A 27,370-nucleotide genomic window follows, 5' to 3' on the forward strand; every position below is an offset into this window, starting at 1 on the left:
GGTCCGGATCATGGGTCACCATCCATGGAGGTGTAGGTGGGGGCTGGAGAGTGAGTATGAGGGCAGAGACACCCCAAGGGAGGGAGAAGGAGAAGCTGCCACCTCACTCTGCACCAGGCCCTCCCTGCCCCAGGCATCTGTGCAGAGGAGAGGGTGTCCCCATGCCGCTTTCTCCAGTGTCCACTGAAGAAATGTGTGGGAAGGATCTTAGGGTCATTCACTCACCCATTCAAATAGTTACCAAGCAGTTCCAGCACAGGGACAACAGGCTACACACTGACACGCGATGACCTGGCAGTCGGAACTGGCCCTGGGCCCCCATAGGGAACACTATGGCCTGTGACTGTGTGGGACTTGCAATCCAGGTGGCCAAACACTGGACATGTTTTTGAGATGAAGTCTCACTCTGTCGCCCAAGCTGGAGTGCAGTGGTGCGATCTCGGCTCACTGGAACCTCTGCTTCCGGGCTCAAGCGATTCTCCTGCCTCAGCCTCCTGAGTAGCTGGGATTATAGGTGCCCACTATCACTCCCGGCTATTATTTTGTTTGCTGTTGTTGTTTTGAGACAGAGTCTTGCTCTGTCACCCAGGCTGGAGTGCAGTGGCACAATATCAAGTGCAGTGGCTCACGCCTGTAATCCCAGCATTTTGGGAGGTTGAGGAGGGCAGATCACGAGGTCAGGAGTTCGAGACCAGCCTAGCCAATATGGTGAAACCCCATCTCTACTAAAAATACAAAAATTAGCCAGACGTGATGGCGCATGCCTGTAATCCCAGCTACTGGGGAGGCTGAGGCAGGAAAATTGCTTGAACCCAGGAGACGGAGGTTGCAGTGAGCCGAGCTATTTTGTATTTTTAATAGAAACAGGGTTTCACCATTTTGGCCAGGCTAGTCTTGAACTCCTGACCTCAGGCGATCTGCCCTCATTAGCCTCCCAAAGTGCTGGGATTACAGGCGTGAGCCACTGTGCCTGGCTTGGACATGTAATTCTAAGCATGCAGGAGCCCCGGGAAGTCCAACGTGCACAGGCCCCTTACACAGGTACCCAACCTGGGCTGGGCGTGGCTGGGAGGGCTTCGAAAGGCATGAGGCAGGCTTGTTAGGGAATGTCTTAGTCTGTTTAGTGTTGCTCACGACAGAATACTTAAAACTGGGTGATTTATAACGAAAAGGAATTTATTTCTTATAGTTCTGGAGACTTGAAAAGAGTAATGCCGCACAGCCATTTCTAGTGACAGCCTTCTTGCTGGTGGGGACTCCACAGAGCACTGCATGACGAGGGGGCTGAGCGTGCTGGCTCAGGTCCTGCTCCTTCTTAGAAAGCCACCAGCCCCGCTCCCATGAGCCCAGGGATCCACGAGTGATGATTCAGCCTTGCCCTCATGACCTAACTGCCTTTTAAAGGCTCCACCTCTCAGCGCTGCGCCTGGGGGATTAAATTTCAACATGAATTTCAGAGGGGACCCTCAAGCCACGGCAGGGAGGTGGTGAGGGTGGGTGGTGGGCCTAGAGGAGCGCGGGCCGGCTAATGTGGGAGGCCAGATGAAGTGAGGGTTTGGAGGCAAAGGGGGCAGTACCCCCATGGGATGAGGACAGGCTGTGTGGGGCCTCCTGAGAGGGTCTTCACTCTGAGGGCACGGAATCCCTGCAAGACGGGCAGGGAGAAGGCAGCCACAGGCCAGGACCTGGCAGCTTTGCAGGGAATCCATCAGGAAGTACGAGGGAGCCCAGCCTGCACCGGCAGACGGCAAGGGAGCCAGCAGGGGATCTGGACGCGCTCAGGGGGCTGTTAGTAGGAATAGCAGCCGCGACTGTAGCACCTGTGACCGAAGCACTCGCCCTGTGCAGAGCCTACCATGGCTGGGCCCAGCTCTGGGCACTTCCCCGGAACAATGCTTTCAACCTTCGCAAGCCTGCAGATGGGTATTTCGAACTCAGCCTATGCAGAGCCCACGTGCTTAGCCACCACACCGTGGTGTAAGTTCCTCACAGCTGCCCAAACGAACAGCCAGCCACAGACTCAGGGGCTTACAATCACACAGAAGGTCTTCAAGTCAGAAGTTCTAAAATCAAGGTGTGGCAGGGCTGTGTTCCCTCTGGGAGTCCAGAAGAGACTCCATTCCCTGCCTTTGCAGCTTCTAGAGGCTGCCCACGTTCCTTGGCCCCCTCCACATTAAGGCCAGCAGTGGTGCGTCTTCCTCTCTCTCACCTCTGCTTCTACCACCCCATCCCCTTCCCTGACTCTGGCCTCTGCTTCCCTCTCGGGAGGGCCTTTGTGGCTGAGGTGGCCCAGGTGATCCAGGAGCATCTCCATCTCAGGGTCTTTTCCCATTTGCCATGTCAGATGACATTCTCAGGTTCTGGGATCAGCACTTGGATATGTGTGGGGACCATCATTCCCTTCTCCACAAACAAGAATAGGTCTGAAGGACATTGAGGGAGGAGCATGGGCTGAGTTTCCAGCCTTGGCCAGATGGAGATGCTGCTGGAGAGACAGGAGCAAGACCAGAGAGGCCATGAGCTCGCTGCTGGACATGCAGTAGTTGGTGTGCCTGGAAACATCTCAGTGTGGATGATGAGGGTGCTGGTGATGCCAACCAGGAACTCAGAGGGTATTGGCTTGGGCAGAAGATCTGGGGTCATGTATATATAGCTGATCTACAAGGCAATGCAGTCTCGTGGCAAAGCCCTTAGCTCCCAGGTGTGTGACCTGTTTGTGTGACCGTAGCCAAGATGGCACCTGTGAGCCTCTGATCTATCATCGTGTCCATTGAGGGTCATGAACTTCTGCTCTGACCATAATGGTAACGGGCCAGGTTTACCCTCCTGCCTGAAAAAACTGAAAAACCAGATGAAGCCTGAATCAAAGCTCCCAAGACTATAGAAATGAAGCAGTGGAGGACAGAGCCCCCAAGACATGAGAAGATGGGGTGGTGGAGGCTCACATGGTCTACACAGCTGTAGTACGAAGTAAGACAATCCATAGTCTATAAAGCAGTCACTCTAAGTCTACAGAATAGGCCCTCAACAAAGGCTCGTGATAATTGTCCTGGGTGATTTATCAATGGGGTAGATGGTGCAGTGGCCTGGGAGACAGTAAGGAGGGAGGACGCCCCGGCCTCGCCTGCGGGACGTCACCCAGAAGAGGGCCCTGAAGGAGGCCAAGATGGGGCAGCCTGAGAAACAGAAGGAGACCCACAGTCCAGGGGAGACGGTGCTTCAGAGGGAATGTCATTGTTCATTGAGCTGCACGCTGTGGAATGGCCAAGGAAGCCGAGGGCCTAGACGGACCCACCTGTCTTGGCTTTGCTGACATGCACAGGTGCTTCCTGGGGCAGCTGACTACCCTGCTGGACCACTGGAGGGGAGTTACACCTCTTGATCCCACTCATAGGACACGGAGGACCCCAGTGTGCTCCGTGCAGGGAAAGCCCTCACTCCTGGCTTGGGCTAGTGGACCCACAGTCCCCTGGCTTCTGTCCCATTCTGCCATAGTTAGTACCAGAGAAGCCTGCAAACTCAGGTCCCGCAGGGCATGGCCCTCGTGACATGCCCGTGCTGTGTGGAGGGCTGGTGGGGGCAGGGCCCCAGTGCACAGAATAGGGAGGGGAATGGGGGGCTGGAGTTCTCACACAGTCAGCCCCACGTCTTGGTGATTTGGGTTTGTAGACAAAGCTGTTCTCCATTCTAGAGGGGGAGAGACAGACAGGAAGACACAGAGACACAGAGAGAGACAGAGGTAGACAGACAGAAATAGAAAGAGACAGAGAGACAGAGACAGAGAAGGAAGAAAAGCCTGTAGCCCCAGCAGTTTCCTGTTAAGAATAAATTCTAAAATAATCAGACAGGCCAGGCACGGTGGCTCACACCTGTAATCCCAGCACTTTGGGAGGCCAAGGCAGGCAGATCACTTGAGGTCTGGAGTTTGAGACCAGCCTAGCCAACATGGTGAAACCCTGTCTCTACTACAAATACAAAATGTAGCTGGGCATGGTGGCGGGCACCTGTAATCCCAGTTATTGGGAGGCCGAGGCAGGAGAATCGCTTGAACCCAGGAGGTGGAGGTTGCGGTGAGCCGAGATCATGCCACTGCACTCCAGCCTGGGCGACAGAGCAAGACTCTGTCTCAAAAATACATATATACACACACACACACACACACACATACACACACACACACACATACATACATATATAAAATAATGATAATCAGACAAGTCAGAATGGAGGTATAGGTAAGGATTTCGCAGCAGCACTGTTATGATATGAAAAACCTGCGCTCCTGATGCAAGCTAAAATGTCCCATGGTGTAGGGCTGGCAGGCTGATGAGGAAACAGAATGCCCCACCGCCGCCTGTGCGGTGGTCTCCATGGCCAGGCCTGAAGGGCCATGTAGGGTATGCAGAGTGGAAATGGAGGTGAGAGCCTTGCATATGAAGGCTTATCTAATTTCTGACAGTGATACATGTATTTTCACGGCAAAAAGTCAGGAAACTTACATACCAAACCCTAACTTTGCTCCTTTGGGGAGCTGTCTTTTGGGATAATTTTATTGTTTTTTAATCTACACTTTAATATCAAGTGACAACGGTTTCCTGAAACATTTCCACAGTGGTATGAGAAGAATAACAGATTTAACACTTGAGGTCTGGCTGGCGGTAAACTTGTGTCTTTCTCAGTCCCCCATGTGCCACCTTTGTCAGGGGATCCTGGGAGCTGACAAAGGGCAGGGGTGACCCTGTAGCACCAGCAGGGGCTGGGCCGGCAGTTCTGTGCTCCCAGGCACTGGGCACTCGGCTCTGCAGCAGCGGGAAGAGTGGGTTCGTAAGATGATAGGCACGCACTGGTCCTGCTCTTGTTACCATGCCTGCTGTCCTGTTCTGATAAACGCTCCACAAACAGCCAAGCTGTCCCAAACCAGCACAGCACAAGCAAAGTGCAGCTAGAGCCACGGTGGGGCCACACTAGGAGGGTGGCCTGCCTGGAGCCTGCCCCGGCACTTGGATCTCCACCTCCCAATGTCCTGGAGCTGCTCAAGCCATACTCCAGTGAAAGGGGGCCAATGTGTTTGGCCAGGAGAGACCGAGGAGACTGTGTTTTGTCTGCTGGGCAGAGGCTGAAGGCTGGGCTGAGAGTGCCCACCGTGCAGAGCACACACACGTGCACCACAGCGGTCAAAGGCTCACTATCCCATCTGTGCCGGCCTCCACCGACTGCCCTGTGTGAGTCCAACGTAAAGCAACCCACAGCGCTGGGTGTCTGGAGGCTCGGGAGGGCTCAGTCAAGGAACCTGGGGCGTGGACAGTGGGAGCTGCCACAGGGCCCATTCAGGGGGCTCGGGCCTTGGCTACCCTGACACAGGCTGTCCCTAAAGACAGCAGGAGGGAGACATTCTGGCAGCTTCACTGGAATCCTGGCCTTCAGCTGACACTTGATACAGCGAAAGCTCCTAGCAAATATGTGGGATTTAACAACAAGCTATTACTTAGAGCTGGAACGAGGAGCGGAGAGAGAGGTCAGATGTGTGGAAATGCTTTTTCCCAAAGGTCAAGATGAAGAGTGCCTAAAACTGACGTGGCTGCGCGTGGCTCCCGTGTGGCTGGCCCTCCTAGCATGGATGTGTGGTGTGGTGCCCAGAGTGATAGATGCCATGGGACATCCTGTTGTGTAGGAGGCAACGCTGGGTTGGGCCCTGCCCTCAGGGATATAGAAACTAAAAGTACAAAGAAGTGGCTGGCACAGTGGTTGTGGCTTCTTGATGCTGATGGGGTCAGTCTGTCCTCTGAATCTGGTCTCTGTTGCTACGGATGCAAACAAGCAGCAACTTCCTGGTGGCCGCGGTGGGAGGGGGTCAGCGTTCCTCCCACTGACGGGCTCGGCAGCGCTATACTGAGGGCCACAGGCCCAGCTGTTCACAATGTGACTCCCAAGAACACGAGGCCTGCTGAGGGGCAGAGATGAGCAGCCACTGCTAACCCTGGCAGGAACTAACTGCAGGGCAAGGGGCCTCTCCTTTAAATGACTGTAACCGGGAACTCCTGAGTAAAGGCACGGGCTTCCACATGGCCAGCATCCTGCAAAGCCTGCGCTGGATGCGTTTCCAGCCCCCAACCAGTGGCTCCTCTCCCCTGAAGTATTCATAACGAGGCTGAGAGCTGCTGACTGTGACACTGGGACTTGAGGGCTCCTTGCCTCCAGCTCCAACCATGGCACTTGGCCCTGGACGCAGGCCTGGCTTCCTCCTAACCACAAGCCACCTTTCTGATGCTGCTTTTATTTTTAATGGCTTGATTTAAAACGATTCTAGGCCTTAAGGGATAAGTAAAGACTTGGCAGGAGTGAGGGAGTCAGCCAGTGATAAAAACAAGAAAAGAGACGGAGTTCCAGGTGCCTTTGAGTAAAAAGAATTGGGGACACAGCCCTCAGACAGATGTTCATCCTATCTCCAAGATCACCCGATGGAAATCTCTGCTCTGACTTCAAAGCTAAGTGCAGCCCTGTCTGCCATGAAGTCGCGCCCAGCAGCCCATGCCCAGGAAAAGGCTCTGACTATAATAAAGTAGGTTTGCACCATGGTCTTTTTAAATGGCTCCATAATGGATATCCGCCAGGATTTGGCCTGGGCAAGTGGACACACGTGTTCCGAAGGAGCTGGCTGACCATGCAGCGGCCCAGTTCTCTGACGCACTGACCCTACAGAACACTCCAGCATTCCCTCCCTTGGGCAGGATGCTCAACAACACAGCCTGTGAGCATTTCACATGAGCCCAGCAGTGCAGGGTCAGCTGGCAGGGCTATAGGTAGGAGAGGCTGGCCTCGTCTGATGGAACTTAGCACAAGCAAACAGTAAAGTGACAGTGTGTGCACTGATGCTGCTCCCTGGGTGCACGGAGCTGTGGGGGCCCTCCGCACCAAGGTCAGGGCTGGAGCTCAGCCTGACTGTGCAGTGTCCTGGATCCAGGCAAGCTCCACTGCTCCTGCATCTCTCTCCCTATCACAGAGCTCACAGGTGAATGGCACACAGCCCTGGAGCTACTAGTCAGTAAAGACTGGGCTGTCATTTGTGACGGCAATATGTTTCATCAAATTCCAGTCTCCCTGGTTGGAAGCCTGGTGTCAGCTCTGGCAGCAGTGCTGTGGCCACGGTTCCCCGATTCTAAACCGCCCGGTTGTAACCAGACCCTAGAGACTCCTCCGCTGCATTGTAATGGGGCCCCTAAGCAGTGGCTGGGAACCAGGCCATAGTAGTTTCCTGCTGGGATTACTAAAAGGGAAAAAAGAGGGTCTGGGGGTTAGCAGGCTGTACGGGGGCTCCGAGTCTCTTTCAGTGACACTATGGAACAGATGAAGACCCCGAGAAGAAACATCTCGTTTAAATTTTTAATATGAGTCCAGAAAACACTGCCATCACCCCAAGGAGCAGTGAAACGGGCATGCATTATTCATCACTTGCTCCCACTCCATTACACGGGGTGTAAATCAGACCCTCGTGAACTTGCTTCCCAAAGAAAACTCTAGAATAAAACATTTATGGCCTGATTCTTCTGCCTGGTTCTGCAAAGAGGAGCAAGCAGCTTGTGCAGCCAGAGGCCCCGCGTGCCTCTCGATCTCCCTCTTGGGGAGGGCAGCGGCCAGGAAGCCCCAGCGAGGGGGATCTGTCCTGTGAGAGGCAGTGGCCATGCCTTCTGCCCACATAACTTCAGCACTCTCAGTTGGTGAGGGGAGCTGCTTGCTCGCCGCTGAAGATGGAGGCCAGAACTCACCTCCACTGCTGCCGACAGGCCACCTGCCCCCGCAGGAGTTCCAAATTTGCTGCTGGATATTTGATTCTCACCCACAGGTCGGATCTGGCCCAGTGTTCTGCTTTTGTGAATAAAGTTTTATTGGCAGCCAGCCACGCCCACCATTCACTGCAGTCTCCAGCTGCTCTGACACTGCAGGGTGGAGCTGAGTCACTGCGGCAGACACCACCTGGCTGCAAAGTCTAGATTATTCACTATCTGGCTGTTTCCTTTGGAAAGTTTGCTGCCCCTGTTCTAGGTGTCTATGATGAGAAGATGAACCTCCTCCCCTTTCTGCCCTTGTCTTACTGGGCCAATAATTACAACCAAAAAGTGAAAGTTGTGATCAAAAGCTTAAAAAGGAATTCCCACAATATTACTAAGCAGAATGGATTAAAACAGTGGAATACAGGAGGAGCGCATCCACAACCCGACTCCAGTTTGGGGAATGAAAATCTCAAAACACCAAGAGGAAAGGGGAGGTCTGTTAAGGAAGTTATAGGACCCATTTCTCACCTACCCGGGGCTTCCCAAGCCTTAGCTAAAAAGCAACCTATCTTGCCCTAGAGGCTTTCTTCTATCAGGAAGAGACATGGATGGCCTCTGCTCATGGCCTTCCTCACAGATCTCGCTTGCCTGTTGCCTCTGATGGTAGGCAAGGCTCTGGACCCTCCTCCATGTGCGCCCCATCAGGCCAGAGGCATCTCCGTCCTGCTTTGCATAAAAGGCACAATATTCATCCACATCCAACTGTGCATCCATTCTGCCTTCAAACAGAAAGTGCCTCCTTTACAGGCAATGGCTGCAGGAGGGGTGGACTTTGAAATATCCTTTTGTTCAACTCTAATTCACTGTGTCCATCTATCCGTCCTTCTGTCTGAGACTGCCAGTGCCAGGTACTGCTTATACAGAGAGGGAACAGAGAGTGTGGCACTCTCTGCCATAGCAAAGCTCACGGGCTGGTAGAGGGGACACTGACAGGGGGACAAGGTCCTGAGAGCGAACCCTGCCTGGGCATGAGGGCATGTGGAACCCCGTTTTTCTCGCCCCCCAAAACCACACTGCGTCCAGATAACGCCTGTGGAGAGGTAGGCGGTTTAGCCTGGAGTGGGAGGGCAGATGAGCTCTGGCAAAGGGAGGCCGAGGCAGTCAGGAGAACTGGGTGGAGAAGGTTCTTAGCTCCTCACAGTCCTCCTGTCTAGGGCCATCATGGGCCTTCACATTATAGCCCTGAGGGCACCGTCCTCAGTGGCCTGGTTTCCTCCTGCTTTACCTGCGCTGATCGAGGCCCTTCCTTCTTTCTACCCTCTGAGGCATGAACTGTGTGCTAGTCTCCTGGTGGGCCCCATGGGGCCTACAGGTGCCCTCAGAGGGTGGAAAAACCCTCTGTGGATCCCTGCAGGATATGGCTTCAACAGCTGCTAGGACAAGGAAGTGGCTCTCCTATGCTGCCAGCCAACAAATGCCCACCCAGAGCTCCTGGATGCTCTCCAAATGCCAAGAAGACCCAAGGATCTTTCCTGACTCTGCCCCAGGATGGCCTGGAGGCACAGGCAGAAACCCCTGGATCTGGTTCCTAGCTTGTCATAGCAGCAAAAGAAACGCTGCCGGCACCCTGCACTGTGTTTGGCAAGCTTTGCAATCGACAAAAATCATCAGGACGCCAGGTCGCAGGCAGCCACAGTGTCCTCTGTCCCCACTTAAAGACCAGGATTGGTAAGTCACGGAGGTACAGCTATTTCCAGATTTGTAGAAGAAAGTTTTCTTGTGTAAGATACTCACAATGGGATTTTTTTTTTATTCATCCCAGGCTCCCTTACTTTTTGTTTTGCCTCCTTATAAGGCACGTAATTAAATTCATAACTTTCTGAAAATGCTAAAAATAAGCCCAGGTGCTCCACTATGCAGGCAGCTCGTGCTCTGCAGGTGAGAGCCGGAGCCAGAGCCGGAGCCAGAGGCTGCACAGGTTATAAGCAGTAAGTCTGGGCGCTGCCAGGCCTGAGGCAGGAAGGTCCTGCTTCAGCTCCTTCAGCTTTTCCGCAGCACTTCCTCCTGCTTGAAGCATCTGTCTGTCTGTCCTGTGGCAAAGATAAGACCCAGCCAACACAGGAAGCTGCATAGGAGACAAATAGCAGGTGGTGATGCATTTTAAAGTTGCCCAGAAGCTTCCATAAGGAACTCTCCTCATTTACTTCTCAGACACGAAGAGACTTGAGAAATGTTCTCTTTTGATATTCTCCCAGCTGAATTTCAAACACTTCCCCTTCCATTGATTTTAAAGGGTATGTTCCTAATCTCCAAGGGTTGCTTATTTGGAGGTAATTTGTAAGTCATGGTGCTCTGCAGAGCAGAGAAGTTGGCAAGAGCCAGTGAAGGTGCTGGTCCTGGCTGGATGGCGAGTCAGCCTGCGTCTGACCACACTCTGGAGCCAGCAAGAGTCCCTGCCTAGAGGCAGGACACTCATGGGCAGTATTAGTGGGTGCCACGGCAGTGCAAGCATAACGTCAGAGCCACACCGGCCTTACTTTGGAAGGGTGTCAGCTCTTCCTTTGAAGCTTCCCAACTTCTGTGCTCAGAAATGCAAACTTGCTGAGTTGCAGGGAAGTGACACCTGGGGACGGTTCTCCTCAAGGTCCTGCTGGACTCCATGTGCTCACTCCCTCAACAGGGCGGGGCTGTAGGATTGGCTTTGACCACTGAGAAGAGCATGAGCAGAGGCTTCCATGTGGAAGCCTCATTTCTAGTTGCCTCATTTCTGCCCCTGCTACTGTCCTGGAGACATTCTACACCAGGAGTCAGCAGGCATTTTCTGTAATGGGCTCAGTAATAAACATTTCAGGCTGTGTGGGTCTTATGAATCTCTGCCACAACACCTCAATATCTCTGTTATGGCCTAAAAACAGCTGCGGATGATATACAAATGGGCGTGTGTGACCCTGTTCCAGCGAAACTTTCATTTACCGAAAGAAGCAGTGGCTGGACTCAGCCTGTGGGTGTCTGTTAGTGTCCCGGGTGAGGATGGTGGAGCCAAGCCCTCTTCTGCCGGTGACTCATAGTATGAGTGAGAAGCAAGCGTCCGCAGCTTGGTGCCCTGGAGAACGTGGGCTGCTTATCACGTGATGTGGCCACTCTCAGTGATGGACACAGGCACCCCAGAGCCGACTGCCCACAGAGGGTCCTCGGGCACCTGCTTGATTTCATACTTGGTTTACGAGGAAATTTTTCTAAAATGGAATCAATCATTTCCCGATTTGATCCAATAACCTCAAAAGCAAACGTGTCACAGTAGAGTTGGCCTGAATGGCTTCTTTCCCTCTCCTCTGATTATCCTTCCTCCCCCAGCAGAGCGCTGACATGTGAGTGATACTCCATTACACCCGAAGCACCAGCTGAGCCTCTGACCTCTCCCAATCGCAAAGGAAGAATCCCTAGGGGTGCCAACATGAGCAGGACGGGCCACCTGAGGCTCAGCCAGCTGCATGCCCTGGACACCTTCAGCCAGGGCCCCACAGTTGTGTCCTCTCCCCAGCCATCGACGTCCAGCCGGGCCTGTGAGGGTTGGGGAAGGCCACACAGCCTCTTAGGTACCATGCTGCTTTATGTACAAGACCATCCGTGAGGAATGCTGCTGGTGCTGTTTTGTGGCCCACCCAAGAAGGAAGCTAGCGTGTGAGAGCCCCACCTGTGGGCCACTGGCACCTAGCTCCTGCCTTCAAGGACCTAAAAGCCCAGGGAGGAACGGGGGACAGCCATACACACAAATAATGTTCCATCATGGGCACACGGGAAGTCCTGCAGGCAGAGACAGTGGGGGAATTGATTTGGTGGCGGAAAGGTGACATGGGGCCACAGAAAGCTGCCAAAGGGGGTAAACATGTCAGATGGCCTGAAGGGTGGGCAGGCGCCTTTCTGCACAGGCATGTGTCTGTGGTTGCCTGGTGGGTAGAATGCCATGCTGAGGAGCAGCAAAAGGGACATGGGCAGGTGGGAAGGGATTAGCTGCGGCAGTCTCGGGGAGAAATGAGCCAAGGCCAGAGCAGTGTGGGTCGCAGGCAGCAGATTTGCACGGGCTCTCGGGAGTGGAGAGTGCTGCCGGGAGCTGGAGAGGCAACCAAGGGCCAGTCTGAAGGCTCCCCGGAACCTTCCAAGGGACTCAGGAGGGAACTCAGGGGCAGGAAGTCAGCGTTGGGGAAGACGAAGAGTGTTAGCTCAGGGCACCTAAGGACGGTGGTGACTCCTTGAAGAACAGATGGAACACAGAAGGGGAAGCAGGTTTGCGGAAAGAGGGGTGTCATCGGTTGCTCCTGGCAAGCACCGAAGTCGAGGCGTCTCTCCAGGAAGCCAGCAGGTAGTTGGAGAAGAGAATCTGTAGTTTGAAAGAGGTGCTGGCAGGCAGAGTTTAGGGACGTTGGCTGGGGTTCCGGAGAGGGTGAGCCCCCATGAGTGAGTGTGCCCAGGATGGGAAGAGAAGGCGGGGGGCACTGGTATCTGTGTAGATGTAGGGGCTAGAAAGAAGGTCTGGCAGGAGGGGCCAGGACAGGGCTGCATTGGAAAGAAGAGTCACAGATCAAAGGGGACAGGCTCAGGAAGGGGTGCTGTCCACAGCATCAAGTGCTGCCAAGAGGTCAAGATGGTGGACGAGGAAGGAGGACACTGGACAGGGCACTGGTAACTGTGGGTGGGTCAGCTTCAGCAGCAGGGGTGGTGGGCAAGATCAGACTGCAGAGAGTCGAGCACATCCAGGGGAAAGAGGTCAGTGAGAGAAGAATGGGGCTGGGCCTTCCACAGAGGCGCTGGGAGGGCACCCAGTGGGAGAAAGGTCAGCTCTGCTTGGCCGCCAGCCTGGGCCGCACCCCACCTGCTCAGGCCCTGTGTTCCCGTGGCAGCTTCTGGGAGGTGCCCAGCGGCAGCCCCAGCAGCTCCTTGGCCACCGTGACTGTGCCTGTGGCCGGCCTAGGCCTGGCAAAGCTTCCTTCTAGGCCCCACTCCCGCATCCTTCTGTCCCCCGTCCCTGCCCCTGCAGAGTAGCCACTGAGACTCCCAGTCTCCAGCCTGTAGCATTTCCCACATGGCTACTCCGAACCCAGGCGCTGGCCTGTTCTGCATCGGCACCTCCCTCCCCGCCAGGTCTGGAGCTCACCTTACATAGCTCCCAGGTCTCTCCTCTGTTTCACAGCTCTTCCTTTTCAGCATTCTCATCAACAAAGCCTCAGCCTAAAGCCCTTTCCGGCAAAGAGCTGGACAGTGGATATTTCAGGCTGTGTTGTTGTCAGAGTCTCTGACGCTTTTTCTTCTCCTTCCTTTACTTCTTCCCCTCCTTCCCATCCTGCAGTGGTCTCGGCCACACCCACTCCTTACCCACCGCCAGCCTTCCAAAACCTCCAAGACCCAGCACAGCACCAAGCCAGAGATGGGCTCTTGGAGCACAGAACAGTGACTAGAGATGATGTGTCTGGTGTCTGGCGTCTTGGGCTGGTGATTCATTCCCTGATTCCCTGAGCAGCAGAAACAGCCACCACAGCCAACGCTCAAGGTACACCTACCAAGGAGGGCGGCCCGTATACACCCCCTCACTCCACCCTCACAACGACCATGGGGGTGGGGAGGGCACAGCTTGGCTCCATTTAACAGACAGGAAGCGGAGTTTCTGGGAAGAGGTCAGGCAGCTTTCCCAAGGTTGCAGGTACAAGGATAAGTGCTCAACCTGACCGTCTGGCTCTGGAGGCTGGCTCTTAACTGCAGGGCTCCAAGAGGCTCAGCAACTCTCCTGGGGGTGACACAGCTAGAGAGAGGGAGCCCGCACCTCCACCCCAGCACCCTGTCCTGTGCGCTGCACTGAGCCTGGCCTCAGCCTAAAAGAAAAGCAAAGCGGGGGCACTTTACGGAGCACTGCAGGGACCTGCTGGCCTTCTCCTGCGCGTCTCCTTTGGCTTGAGGTCAGCCCTGTGCATTTTACAGAGCAAACTGGAAAGTTAAGTGATATCCGTGTCCTGATAGCACTCCTAACAGCCAGGGTGGGGCCCTGGAAGGTCAGGGAGGGCTGGCCCGGAAGCACGGCCCCGAGGCGTCACCTCCACCTGGAGGGCCTCAGCTTCCTCATCTCTGAAGTAGAAATAATGAATGACTGGCTCACTGTGGGGTAAGGTGGGCCACGCAGCCAGGGAAGCTGAGAACTGATGCAAGCCAGGACAGAGAAAGTGAGATCAGCAGAGGAAGCCGAAGGAGAGATGGGGACAGGCAAACCACAGATGCATCCCTGACAGCTGCGGGGAGGCGGCCAGCCTCGGCCAGCACGGGGTCTCAGGCTGTGCCCCCAGGCTTCATGGTGCTCAGGCACTCTGAGAAGCAGGGAAGTGTCCTCTGTGCTTCAGACTCATTTCTATAGAAACCACAGACGCACGCTTCCTTTCTATTTTAAGACAACACTAAAGAAAGAGCAAAACCAGTCCATTACAGCGAGAGCCCCTTAATTCGGCCAGCTGAGGGGCTTCCTCATCCACATCCCCCTACCAAGCCTGACTGTGGATCAACTGCAGTCAATGCATTGGACAGCACAGTGCCCCGTAAACAGCTCGTCTCTACTCCAGCTGGCTGCGTTTCCAGGGCAGACACCTGCTACTTGGACCTTTCTACAGAACCCAGTGCAGTGTTCAATGAGGATTCAATAACTGTCGGGGACCATACCATGCTCACCCCAAAAGTAAACGCACTGGGACACACAATGCACGATCTGAAATCCTCTGCTCCCCATGGCCCAAAAGTCCTGGTCCAGATGACCAGCCTCGTATACTTCACCAGCCTGTCTTCCCCTACAGCCCCAGTCCCCAGGTGCCAAGAATTCATCCTGTTAGTCAAGATATTCTTTATCACAGGCTGAATGGACACGCTGGGTCTTGAGGGGACTATGAGAGGCAGGGGACTGGCTGCTGCAGTGGCCCTTGCTGGGGCCAGCATTGCCCCATGCTGTGGGCACCAAGGAGCCTGGGGTTGCAGGCCTTCCTACTCTGTCCACTCCACATTTCCCAAGATGGCAGTGCTGGCATGCGAAAGGCCTCTGTTTGTGGATGAGCGCATGCACACAGCAATGCTGAATTTCTCCAGGCCGATGATCAAAGCCGAAGTGCCACCCACTAACCACAGAATCCTGGGCCTGGGCTCCCTCTCCCGGGGTGTGGCCAGCATGGTGGGGAAGAGAATCCCTGAAGCACTGTGGTCACAGCAGGACCTGAGTCTGGATCGCCTTGGCTACCATGGACCAGTCCTCAGGCTACGCACTTCCTGGTCAGACACACATGGCCAGCAAGGTGGTAGGAACCAGGAAGGCAGTGCAGAGCAGGGGCAGACCGGGAGGGCTTGATCTCTGGGCACATCCAGACCATAGCAGCACACTGGAGCCCGCAAGGGCAGCACGCACAGCTCACACTTGCACCAGGTGCCCCTTCTGTCTTCCGGCAGCTCAATTAAATCAGGACATGGAGACAGGCGGCATCTGCTTTATTTGACCTCTTGCCCTTTGAGGTGACCCAAACTAAAGTCAGTAGCCTGGTCATGACTTTCACTTCAAGTCGAACTGCTGGTAAATGGATCCCAGGATCCCAGTCCCACTAATCCCTAATCCCAATCCCTGTGGAGCCAGGTAGTACGCAAATTAATAGAAACATCTGTTCCCTTCCTGCCCCAGTAGACATCAGACTGCAGATGGCTTAGAAATATTCGCTCTGCTTGTTTTAACACAAAGGCCATGGCAACATGAGACGCTGGTGCAGGTGAGGATGCGGGAAGGAGAGGAAACTAGATCCTGCACCTGCGTGTGCTGAGCACATCTCAGGGGCCTGCGGGAAAGTGGTGGAGAAGATGCCCCTGGCCCTCTTGGGACACAGCAGCAGCTTTGCAAAGTTCATGGGCCCTGTGGGCTCCTTTTTTAGAACTCCAAGGAACACCAACGGCAGCTTTGGACATATTACCCACAAATTACAGGACACAGGCCAGACACTTGTGGGGGTAGGTGCTGGCCTGGCCGCTCCAGTGCCACCTCTGGCTGGTGATCAGGAAGAAGGGCCCTCCCTCTGGTTGATGGGGGTCCCTGACTACAGTGAGAGTGGCCTTTGCTCTTCTAGGAGGAAGGAGACAAAAGACCTACCCAAGTGGTACACAAGGGCCAGGCCGCTGCTCCTCAGTCTTCTCCTTAGGGGCACCCCTCAAACCTGCCGCAACTTGCCTTTGAGCCAAATTTGTTTCACAACACAACTTTCGACTGTTCACATCGCCAGTAGCTGCTCAGGTTGCCAAGGAGGGACCCCAGCTCTGGGCCAGAGTTATCACACTTAGTTGTTGGTGACAAACAGGGTGAGCTCCCCGAGTCTTAGCACCACCATGACAACCTGCCCAGTGTCCAGGATGTTTGAGCAAAGAATAAGCAAGACTCTTCCAAGAGCCACTGCTTGTGGCTTTACCCCCATGATGTGCACACATGCAGGGAGCACAGCTGTGCTGGCCCGACGCTGAGTTACCATGCCCCTCCCAGGCATTTCCAAATAGGAGGTGCTCAAGAAGAATTTAGCCCAGGTCAGGAGTGGAGTTAGGGTTGGGACCAAGGTTGTGCTTTTCCCCATAAGGAAAATGCACCAGCAGCGCTGTTCCTTGGGGAACGTTCCCAGGCACAGGCTGTGGGAGCTTCCAGGCAGTGGGGTAACCATGGTGGCAGATGACTGCACGGTTACGGCTCCAGATACCACAGCACCCATTCCAGACCTCAGCCTCAGCCGCCGATGAGAGCTAGCGTTCGTGTGTGTGCGCACACATATGCGTGCAGGCGAGTGTGTATCCACCAATATGTGTGTGCCTGTATAAATGTCTACATGTGTGCACGGGTGTTATGTGTGGGTGTTTATGTGGAAGGGAAGCATATAAGTTCACAAGTGTGTGCATGTGTGCACAGGTGTATATGTGTATATGTATGTGTGTGTGCATGTGTATGTGCAGGTGTGTACCTGGAAGGGGGTGTGTGTGTGTAAATGCCCATGTATGCATGTGTATGCACATGCATATGTGTGTGCATGTGGAGGGGATGCATATAAGTGCACGTGTGCACAGGTGTATATGTGTATACGTGTGTGTGTGTGTATATGTGTAGGTGTGCATGTGGATGTCAGTGTATGTAAGTGCACGTGTGTGTGCAGGTATATGTGTGCCATGTGTATGTGAGTGCACATGTGCATGGGAGTGCGTATGTGTGGGTGAGCATGTGCTCGTGTACATGTAATGTGTGTATGTGAGCACATGTGTGCACAGGTGTATATGTGTATACGTGTGTGTGTATATGTGTAGGTGTGCATGTGGATGGCAGTGTAAGTACACGTGTGTGTGTGCAGGTATATGTGTGTGCCATGTGTATGTGAGTGCACATGTGCATGGAAGTGCATATGTGCGGGTGTGCATGTGCTCAAGTGTACATGTAATGTGTGTATGTGCACACACGTGTGCATGTGTGTGTAGGCTGATGTGGCACATCTAGATCACATGGCCCTTCTCCAGAAGCTCGGCAATTTTTAAGACAATTCTCTGCGTAAAGTTGTCTGAGTTCACTGTGATTTTCAACAAGACAGTTCTTCCCAGCCAGTTGCTTATGGGTGCCTGCCCCAGGATTCCCCGCAGATCAGAGCCCTTGCTCTGAGGCATGTCCAGGGCAGCCAGAGGGACTCTGGAGGGAATGTGGAGTGTGGTGGCGGGTGAGCCACTGGGTGGAAAGCAGCAGCGCAGGGAGAAATGGCGTGGGCACCATTGTGTGGGCACCTTGGGCTCGCCCATGCACACCTGCCACAGTCTGGAGGAGGTCTGATGACAATGGCACAGGAGTGTGACTGCAGGGTCGCCCTGTCGGGCACTTGGAGAGCCCCTTCCATCTCCGGCTGCAGTCTCTGCATTCATAAAAGGGAAACTTGCCCAATTCCTGCCCTGTGCATGGCACTGTGAAGGGTCTTGTCAGAGTTACAGGCAAGTACTTACTAAATATCGTTCATTATTTTTAACATTTTTAAGTCAATTTATTTTATTTTATTGATTGACTGGTTGTTTGTAGAGACAGTCTTGTCCAAGCTGATCTTGAACTCTTGGCCTCAAGCAATCCTCCTGCCTCGGCCTCCCAAAGCATCAGGATTACAGGCATGAGCCACTGTGCCCAGCCTTTAAATGCTTTGCTTTGGTTACTTCAATTTACAAAAAAACTAGTGGAAATGGAGTCTAGAAATAGAAGGTATCTGTAGAAACAATAGTAACGAAAGTACTCAACAATAGTTTATTCTGGTTCTGAGCTCTGGCTCTTTCTCTCTTGAAAGGGAAATTAGCAAACATTGCAGAGATGCTAAAAATATGCTAGCACTACGCCAAGACTCTTCCAGGACATAATCAGACATCCAGAAGCCAAATGACATGGGAAAAACCTTGTCATGAGGTGGGTGGGTATTACTCAGACATTCCCTGGACCACTGAGAATCAGCTCACACACCACTAGGCCATCTTCTGAACCAGGCAGGGCACACTCAACATTCTCCACACTTCAGATGGGGGGCGGGACCCAGTGCCAGGTAGCAAGGGGCAAACCCCGCTCAACCCCAAAGGGCAGTTCTAGGGTGGCCTCCATGCTAGTTGAGGAACAGGGAACACTGAACATGGAGCTGAGGATAGAACCCCAGAGAACCCAGGGATGCCTGCCCTGGCCCGCGGGATGTTACCTGGGAGGGAGCAGTGCATGACAGATGAGCAAGGTCTCCAATCCTGGCCGCGGCTCGGGGATCGCTGGAGCTGATCAACACTGGAGCGCTAATTTCCATGGAATGCCTGTGGCTGGCAGCCTGGGAGGATCTGTGTGTCACACTGAGCGCGGTGAAGGAGTGGCGTTTCTTGGTGTTCTTCTTGCCATCCACACGCCGCTGAAAGGCACTGACCGCCCCTGAGCTGCTTAAAGTGGGACTTGGGGCCATGCTGGCCACAGCGCCAGAGTCAGAGGGCAGGGAGGCATTGCAGCTGGATGCAGCAGCTGGGCACGGCTTGTCCATCTCAATGAGCTGCTTGGCGGAGTCGTTGAGCTGAGTGAGAAAGGGGAGAGTGGGGGCTTCATTAAATCATGGTCACATGCCACACCAGCCCTCTGCACTCTCCAAGCCACATTCCCATTCATAACCTGGCAATGTGTTCAAATCGGTCAGACGGCAGGGAAAACACAGCAGAGGCTGGTGGGGTGGCACAGGTTTTATTGACAAGGTTTTTGGAGCAGCTCAAAAACCCCAGGAGCCATGACGGACAGAGGGGATTCAGAGAGAGGGAAGTGTTTTCCAAGGGCCACTATCTTGTCTCCCCAATCTTTTCAACTGCTGGCCATTTCTGGCATGCACGGTGCAGCCCTGCAGACAGTGAGGGACCAGGGACAAGACGGGAAGGAAGCCCCACATCAGAAGATGTGGGGTGGCCCTGTATGCTCCACAACAGCAGGTTCCCGGCCTGCCCTGAGCACTACAGGTCCCCAGAGGAGATTTCAAAGCATGTGACTAGAATGCACTTTCTAATGGCTGGTGACCAGCTGTGGCAGGGGAGTCTGCTCTGGTCAGCATGAACTATGGAAGCTCTTTTCAGTAACCGCCTCCACTCAGGCTGTCAAGCCCCAGACGCTGGCCTTGAGTGCAGCCCAAAAGTGTCAATAATCTGTCATCTTGAGTGATGTGGTGAGGTCTCAGGACACGACTCCTTCCCACATCTCCCACCTGTTCTACAAGATAGCAGGCATTTTGTGCAGCCAAGAGTTTGACGAAACTCTGATCCTGGGTGGTGCTTATCAGGAAAGGTGGTATGAAGGTTCAAGTCCATGAGCAACCGGGGAAGAAATCCTCCTGGCCGGTAAGCCACATCCTTCCTCTCAGGGCTGCGGCGTCGCCTGGAGGGGCTGGGAGGGGCAGCCCAGGCACACCCACTGGGGGAAGGTCCGTGAATTACACAGCCTGGGGAGGTATCAGCTGTGAGAAAAGGCTCCCTGGGCTGGTGCTTGGGGCCTCAGTTAGGTCAATTCACCACCTGTGAGTGACAGTGTCCCCTGACCCTACACCTGGAGGAAGTTTCCCACTTGGGTGCCCAATGGAGCCCCCTCCTTCTTAGGCTGTACTTGGCTCAGCCTAAGTGCATATCTATAATGGGGAGCTGGCAGTGATCTGAAAGAATCAAGCAGAGGGAACTCTTTACTGTGTACACAGAGGTGGCTGGGAAGAAAATATGATACTAGAATCAGCATGGGATGATTGCTACAAGCTGGGTTAAGCAAATGCCATCGGGCTGGGTGAATGCCTGTGAGCTTCCACTCTTTCTCCCTCACCTTTCCAGAAGTAGCAGAAGAAACTGAGTAAATGCCAGCTGCCCTCTGGGCAGACCTCCCTGGAGGAGCACAGAGCTCAGGGCAGGAGGAAGCGGGAGCCGTCTCTGAGTTTTCTCCTCACCAAGCAGAAACTGAGCAGGGTGGGGTGGTTGTGTGCAGGGCTGGCACATTCTGTCTGCCAGGGTACTGTTTTGGGTTTGGGGCCCACAGGGTCTCTGCAGCAGCATGACTGGGCTGTGTGCTGCAGGGCACCACAGAGGCACCTAGGCCAGGGGCCAAAGGGCTTTCCAAAAACTGCAGGTAGGCCACTTGGGGGCAGTTTGAAGCCTTCATGGGAAAAACAGGACTCAGCAGTTGCCGGGAAGTAGTTACAGGATTCAGAAAGGAAGAAGAGAGAGGCAGTGAGTCAGTGACATCCATGAAGGTGGGAAGACCATAGCAGGCAAGTGAAGGACCACGTGAGCCGCTGTGGCAGTGCAGGCTCCCTGGGGCAGTCACGCCCGCTCTGTGGCCAGCCGTGGGTGTACACTTGGCATAGGCTAAGGATATAGGCTAAGCCCTTGCATGGGAGGCCAGCAGGTGCCAGGAGGGGCCTGTCCCCTACACCTACCAGGAGTCGAGTCTGACGTCAGCCTCGTCTAGGAGACTCCCCTCGATGCTGTGAACCAGTGAAGGGAGACGCCAGGTCTCACCCAGATACAGAGCTAGCATTTGCACCTGGTAGCACCTTGATGAGTTAAAAAAACAAAAACAAAAAACCCAGAAGACCTGCTGAGTTTAAGTGGCATGAGAAAGGGCGGCCCCATCACAGGGCTGCTCCGGGCAGGCCGAGCAGATCACAGGGGCAGATCACAGGAGCGGGGGAGCAGGATGGCTGCAGGTTCCAGCTGCCTTCAGACCTGGCCCAGGCACACGGCTATCAGTGTTTCCACTACAAATATCTGCCTTTCAGAGGGAGGTTACGAAAAACCTCACTCCGGGTTCCAACATGTGTGATCTAAAGCCAGGATTATTTCCTTTGAAATGTTTCCTCCAACCAGGCTCAGCTGTTTTGCTCTATTTCATGGCTGTATTCATTTGCTTCCTCCTAAGTGCTACTCAGAGAACAAACCAGTGCCTGTTCCCTCCCACAGGCCTCCGTGGGGCTCTCCAAATACCTGAGAGCCAGCTTCCTGGACCCCAGTGTTCTCTGCCCACTTGACAGGGTCTAGAGGAAGACAGAGCAGCAGGGCACAGTGAGCGCGGCCCTCCATTCATCTCACTCACTGGCATGGGAGCACGTTCTAAACACACCTGCCACGCGCCTGCATTTGGGACATCATTACACAGCAATCATGGCAGCAATAATGCTGAGGCCGGGCTCAAATGATTCCCTTTTCCCCAAAGGAACAGGCCTGGAGTGTATCACTTAGTCCCCCTGTGACTGTTGACTTGGTACTGAAAACTGTTTTCAAAATCAGGAAATCCAGGCACCAACAGGTTGTTGTATGCACGTCCAGAAGAGATGGGGCCCTGATCTGAATGTCAGCGTAGATTTCCAGGATCCCTACTCTCATCAGGGGCCACAGCAGCCAGGAGCACAGTGCCTGGCCCCTCAGCAGTGCCACATGTCACTGAGCACTGGGCGGCCACCAGCATGTGTCCCTGAGAGGCTGCTCACAAGTGACCGCACTGTGCCCCCTTCACGGCGGAGACAGAAACTGAGGGTGGGGAGGCAGCATGCATCCCTCATGCCTTAGCAACAGCATGCATCCCTCATGCCTTAGCAACCCCAGCCCAAGGCCAGTGCTCAAGGTGAAGGCAAAAAGCTTCCATCAAGATAGGCAGCTTCAACAGATGGCGGGAGAAGTAAGAACTCCTGCCTCAAAGAAAGTCCTCAATGCTTCATCCAAAGCTTCAGCATCCCCAGCAACCCTACAGCAGCCAGGCAGGCAAAATGCTGCCAAGGGGTGTCCTAGGAAGAGAAGTGGTTAGGCTGTATCCTGTTGACTCATCTCTGCTTCTGAGCCAAGGGGCTTCTCCATGGGCCCGTTTCCTCCTGCCCTGTGCAGTCTTCATTCTGAAAGTATAGAGTGGACTAACCCGGTGGGCCTCAACACGCAGATGCATCTCTACATGCGTGGGACTGAGGGGTCATTTTCCACCCACCACTGGGGACCAGGTTTGCCAGATTCACAGGCTGCGGAGTCCCAGGCACTGCTACAGATCTGTGACTTGATCCTGGGGCAAAACTCACCATCAGGGGAAGTTTTCATTGTCTACACAACAAGTTCCAATTTAGTCACGTCATAAAGCTGGGCCTGGATTTGGCACCAGTGCCATCCCAATCAGAAGGCCCCTCACCAGCCACACACATCCTCGTGGGCCCATGGTCACAGGACACCCTCACCTGCTGGTGCCTGTGCGGGACGGCAGCTCTCGTGCACCCATTAGGAGCAGCCGCGCTTTCCCCAGCTCCTCACTCTGCAAGTTGGTGCAGACTTGTCTCGCACACAGGCCTCCATGCTGCAGGGAAGCCCGGCGGCTCTGCCCTCCCGTGTGGTATGGATTCGGCCTGAGGGGGCACCCCTTCCCACCAAGGTGCCATCTGGAAAGGAAAGGGCTCCAGTGGCTCTATCTGCATGTGGGGTCACCTTGTTTGTTCATCAGGTGGACACCGCCCTCCTACATGGATGTGCACACACATAACCAATGCACCCAGTAACTACACTTTCCACGTTTTTTAATGGAAAGAGAACACATTTTCATCTTCCATACAAAATGGAAACAAAATGGTAACTCAATATTTCAAACGTCTTGGCAATATCCATTCATCATGAGGACTGCTGCTGGTACCTGGGCAGGTGTTTGCCCATCCCAGGGCCTGCCCCTGTTCTGGGGCCCCTTTGCAGGGGCCGATGCTCCTGGGAACATGAAACTGGATGGGGTGGGAGATTAGCTCAAGTGAGGGGTGCAGTCTTGTCCATGGGACAGTAAAGACTGGGCCAGGGCTCACCATCCCACAGGGGACCCCGCTCATGCTCATCACGCTATGGCCTCTGTGACATCGAGTGGCTGCCTCCTGGCTCAGCAAAGCCCCTCCCAACACTCTGTCTCCCCAGCTTTCTTAGGTTAGATGTGATTTTCTTCCACAACCACTTTCCAACCACAGAACTGTCTAGAAGGGTAAGAAAAGCTGAAGAGTTTCTTCCATCCATTCTTTAAACAGTTCTACAGAATGGGCCCTTGGTTTAGAGTGCGCTGTAGCCTTGTGGCTGCGTCCGAGGGTGGGGCTGGGTTGAATAGAGAAGACTCTCTCCCCGCAGCTCCTGGAGCCATGGGTCTCCTAACTCCGGTGGGGAGGTGTGGCCAACCCGGGAATTTCAGCGCTGGGTCCATGACAGCGCCAGAGTACAGTCACCCCAAATCCCTGGGTCTGATTGAGGAGACTTTAAACTGAATGCATGCAGGGGGATTTTTTTTTTTTCTTTAAAAAGGAGTAAGATTGGCAAGCCAGTCATGAGGGAGGGCAGCAGCTGTAACATCAAAAGAAGAACAATGCTGTGGGAGGTGCCCAGCTAAACAAGAAAACGGCGCAATAGCTGTGTCCCCTCGGGCCCCTGCCTTGACCCAGAGTGGAGGAAGAGCAACCTCAGCACCGAGCGACAGGGCTTGTGAGCGCGATACAAGGGAGGGAACGTGTCCCGAAACCCACGTCTTGGTGGAAATCCAGGAAGCCAAGGGTGCAAGCAGGAGGGCAAGTGATCACAGTTTAACAAGAAGGCAACACATGACTCTTTTCACGGATGTGCTATTCAGAAAACAAAACGGACTGAGCACCTACCATGTACTGGGCTCTGCTCAAAGGCCTGCTCTAAAAGAGCTTCTATTTCAGTGCACACTGAACAACCTGGGGATCCTTCACAGAGGCCAACTCCGGCTCAATAGGTGTGGGCTCGTGCCAAGTTTCTGCATTTCTTGTAGCTCCCAAGAGACGACGCTGCTGTTCTTTGCAGATGCCATTGCAGTAGCAAGCTTCTAGAACACTCTTTGCAAGCTCAGCTTCCCAGTGGCAGCACCCTCCCTAAGAACCCTCTATGGACCAGACTCGTGTGTTCCAGAGACTCCTGTGGGGCATTTGCCTTCCTCTGAAGCTTCCACTCTCATGGCTGAGTGTGGCAGAGGCCACCACGGCTGGCTGCTGGCCTTAGAGCTTCACAAACTCAGGAGCAGGTGAAGAATGGCTTTTGCCTGCCTGACGCTTTTGTTGGGAGACATCTCAGGAGCTTCCCCTCACTGAGACGGGCAGGCAAGATGGCTGGGCTGGGCTTCGATCAGCACTTGCCAGTTGTAAAACATGTCACTCTTCAGGAGACTAAGCAGGAGCGGTGGAGAGGTGAGGATTCCCTTTAACACTGGTTCCTTCACCCTCCTCATAGGCACCCCTCATCCTGAAGGGTTGTGTGTGGAACATTCCCAGAGCCTTTAAGGTGAAAGGCTGCCAAAACTGGGGACTCTTGGCCAGTGACTAAGCTAGTAAGAAGCTAGGGAGCCGGGCGCAGTGGCTCACGCCTGTAATCCCAGCACTTTGAGAGGCCGAGTGGGCGGATTGTGAGGTCAGGAGATCGAGACCATCCTGGTCAACACGGTGAAACCTCATCTCCACTTAAAAAAAATAAAAAATAAAAAAAAGCAAAAAAATTAGCCAGGCGTGGTGGCAGGCACCTGTAGTCCCAGCTACTTGGGAGGCTGAGGCAGGAGAATGGCTGGCATGAACCCGGGAGGCAGAGCTTGCAGTGAGCCGAGATCACGCCACTGCACTCAGCCTGGGTGACAGAGTGAGATTCTGTCTCAAAAAAAAAAAAAAGAAGAAGCAAGGGGCCTGGTGACCACCCCTGGCCAAACCGACTTGACCTTTATCCCCACATGTGCCCATCCGACCCTCATATCAACCATCTGAGGTACAGCAATGTGGCCATTTCACAGATGAGGAAACTGAGGCTCAGAGAGGTTAAGTGACCTGTTCCAAGTCACACAGTGAAAAAGCAGCACCCTTGCCACTGCTCACTCCTTTTCTGAGATGTCTCATTGACTCTGCTGCCATCCCCTCGTCACTGCAGAGCATGAGGAGGCCCTTCCCCTCTTGCTACATCTTGATGTAAAAAAAAAGAATATATTCACTGAGGTATAACTATGCCCTTGACTATTGGAATGGTTTGGGTACATTTTAGAGATTCAAATGTGGGTCTCTAAAAATCAGGCCTTTTTGGGCTGGGCACAGTGGCTCATGTTTGTAAACTCAGCACTTTGGGAGCCCGAGGCAGGCAGACTGCTTGAGTCCGGGAGATGGAGACCAGACTGGGTAACATAGTCAGACCCGGTCTCTGTAAAAAATAAAAATTAGCTGGGCATGGTAGCATGCGCCTGTGGTCCTGACGACTCAGGAGGCTGAAGTGGGAGGATCGCTTGAGCCTGAGAGATCACGCCACTGCACTTCAGCCTGAGTGACAGAGCAAGACCCTGTGTTAATTAAAACAAAAATCAGACCATTTTGGGGGAGGTTAAAGATGACACGAGAAGTAGGTCAGGCCAATTCTCATACGGGACAGATGCCAGCTACAGTTACCAAGGGTGGGTGGCCGTTCTGTTCCCTCCCCTTTATTCACAGAAGTAGTGGCCTCAGAGGCCTGTGGACAATGCCAAACTCTTATTTCCTGGGGACATCGAACCCCAGGCATCTGTAGAACACTAGTGCCAGCACTCTGGACTGATGCTCCCTGCCCGGCCACGGCTCCAAGCCGTGGCCACGCACCTGCTATGGGAGAAGCTTCTACCCTGGAGGAGATTCCCTCCTTGGAAGTACAGTTGGATGGAGGCTGAGCAACACTAGAGCACTGCAGGAGTGTGCTGGAGACCTGCGTGAGGCCGCCAGTCCCGCCAGAGTGAGGCCCCGAGCCCGTTGGGTGACCCGCATCCCTCCAGCACATGGCAGATGTGCCTTTCTCATCCTGTCCTCTTACTGTTTGCATTCTAGCCCTGGTCCTCGTCCTGTGATGGCTGAAGCATACAGGTCAGGCTGCTGTCGGGCTGCCCAATGGGCTGGCAAGTTGAGGTGACTACTCGGATAACTGAAGTTTAAAACGCAGGTGCAGGCAGACCTGCACTGCACAAATGGCTGCCTAATTTTGCATGTAAAGCCTGAGTACAGGCAAGGCTTTTGGAAGAGCTGATGTCTAAAAAGCTGAGGAGGGAGCCGGAGCTAATGGTTTTCATTTCAGCCCCCTCTTATCATGGACTGGACAAAGCCCTGTCCCTGTCAGAGTGGCCCCATGAGAGGCAGGTGGTACCCATCCACCTCGTCTGCCTCAGGGTGCTAGCTGCTTGGGGGCAGTTGGCCAAGCTGTAGACCGGTTTGTGGAGCCTCTCCACCCACCCCAGCTGTCACACAGCCCACAGTGGCATTCATGTCGGGACCCTCCAGAGAATTCAGTGGCTGCCCTCTGCCAGCACCCTATGACATGGCACGTGAATCTGCATACCCTGGGCCAGGCTCATCTCATAATGGGGAGCCCAGGAAGCAACCACCCCTGTGGCCCCCCAAGCCAGCCCTCAAAACCAAGGTCTGCCAAAGAATCTTCAGCGGCCCTGCGGCTAACAGTCAGTGCCTCCTTCCTCATCCGAGAGTCCATAGGTCTCTCCAGCACAACCAGAAATGCTCACCGCACCCCTACTTGCACCTCTGTCATAGTTATGTCACCCTTCTTCCTCCCTGGATCCCACCCTAGTCCTCTCGGGGAAATGAGGCTCCATCTGCTTTGATTTTAACCTCTTGATATTGGGTGATGTATCCCTCCTGCACTGGCAACCACACTGTCATTTCAGTATTAAGACCTGCCAGAAGGAAGATTCCAGGACCAAATAAGAAAACAGAAAACTTCATGCATTTGCTAGGAATGTGTGAAAGTCCATAAAAGGCCCAGGAGTAGCAGAACGACCTGATGAGCCCCTCAGCAGGGGTGCCCTGTGAGCAGAGGGACCGCTGATTAGAAGTTTCCAGACTGGGATAGGGACCCTGTGATAATTTTACCTGAAGATGAACTTAAAAGGAGATAAACTAGTAGTTTATGGGCAAAGAAGTGTGTGAAGGGCACCGTTTATTCTCCACTTTCTCCAACAACTGCTGCAACGAAAGTCTCTCTGTTGGGGCAGTGAAGAGACCTCAGACCCCTAGCAGCAGGTGGCGACCCACATG

General features: G+C 54.0%; 1 protein-coding gene across 1 annotated transcript in view; it reads right to left on the minus strand.

The window, feature by feature from the left end:
• Positions 1-27,370, minus strand: part of SH3RF3 (SH3 domain containing ring finger 3) — a 377,754-nt gene that overhangs the window by 88,245 nt on the left and 262,139 nt on the right. Inside the window, exon 4 of the mRNA XM_033175502.1 lies at positions 18,512-18,865. Coding sequence (XP_033031393.1) covers positions 18,512-18,865 — 354 coding nt within the window. The remainder of the gene's footprint in view (positions 1-18,511; positions 18,866-27,370) is intronic.

This window comes from Trachypithecus francoisi, unplaced genomic scaffold (assembly GCF_009764315.1).
Source record: "Trachypithecus francoisi isolate TF-2019V2 unplaced genomic scaffold, Tfra_2.0 Lachesis_group17, whole genome shotgun sequence".
Lineage (NCBI taxonomy): Eukaryota > Metazoa > Chordata > Mammalia > Primates > Cercopithecidae > Trachypithecus > Trachypithecus francoisi.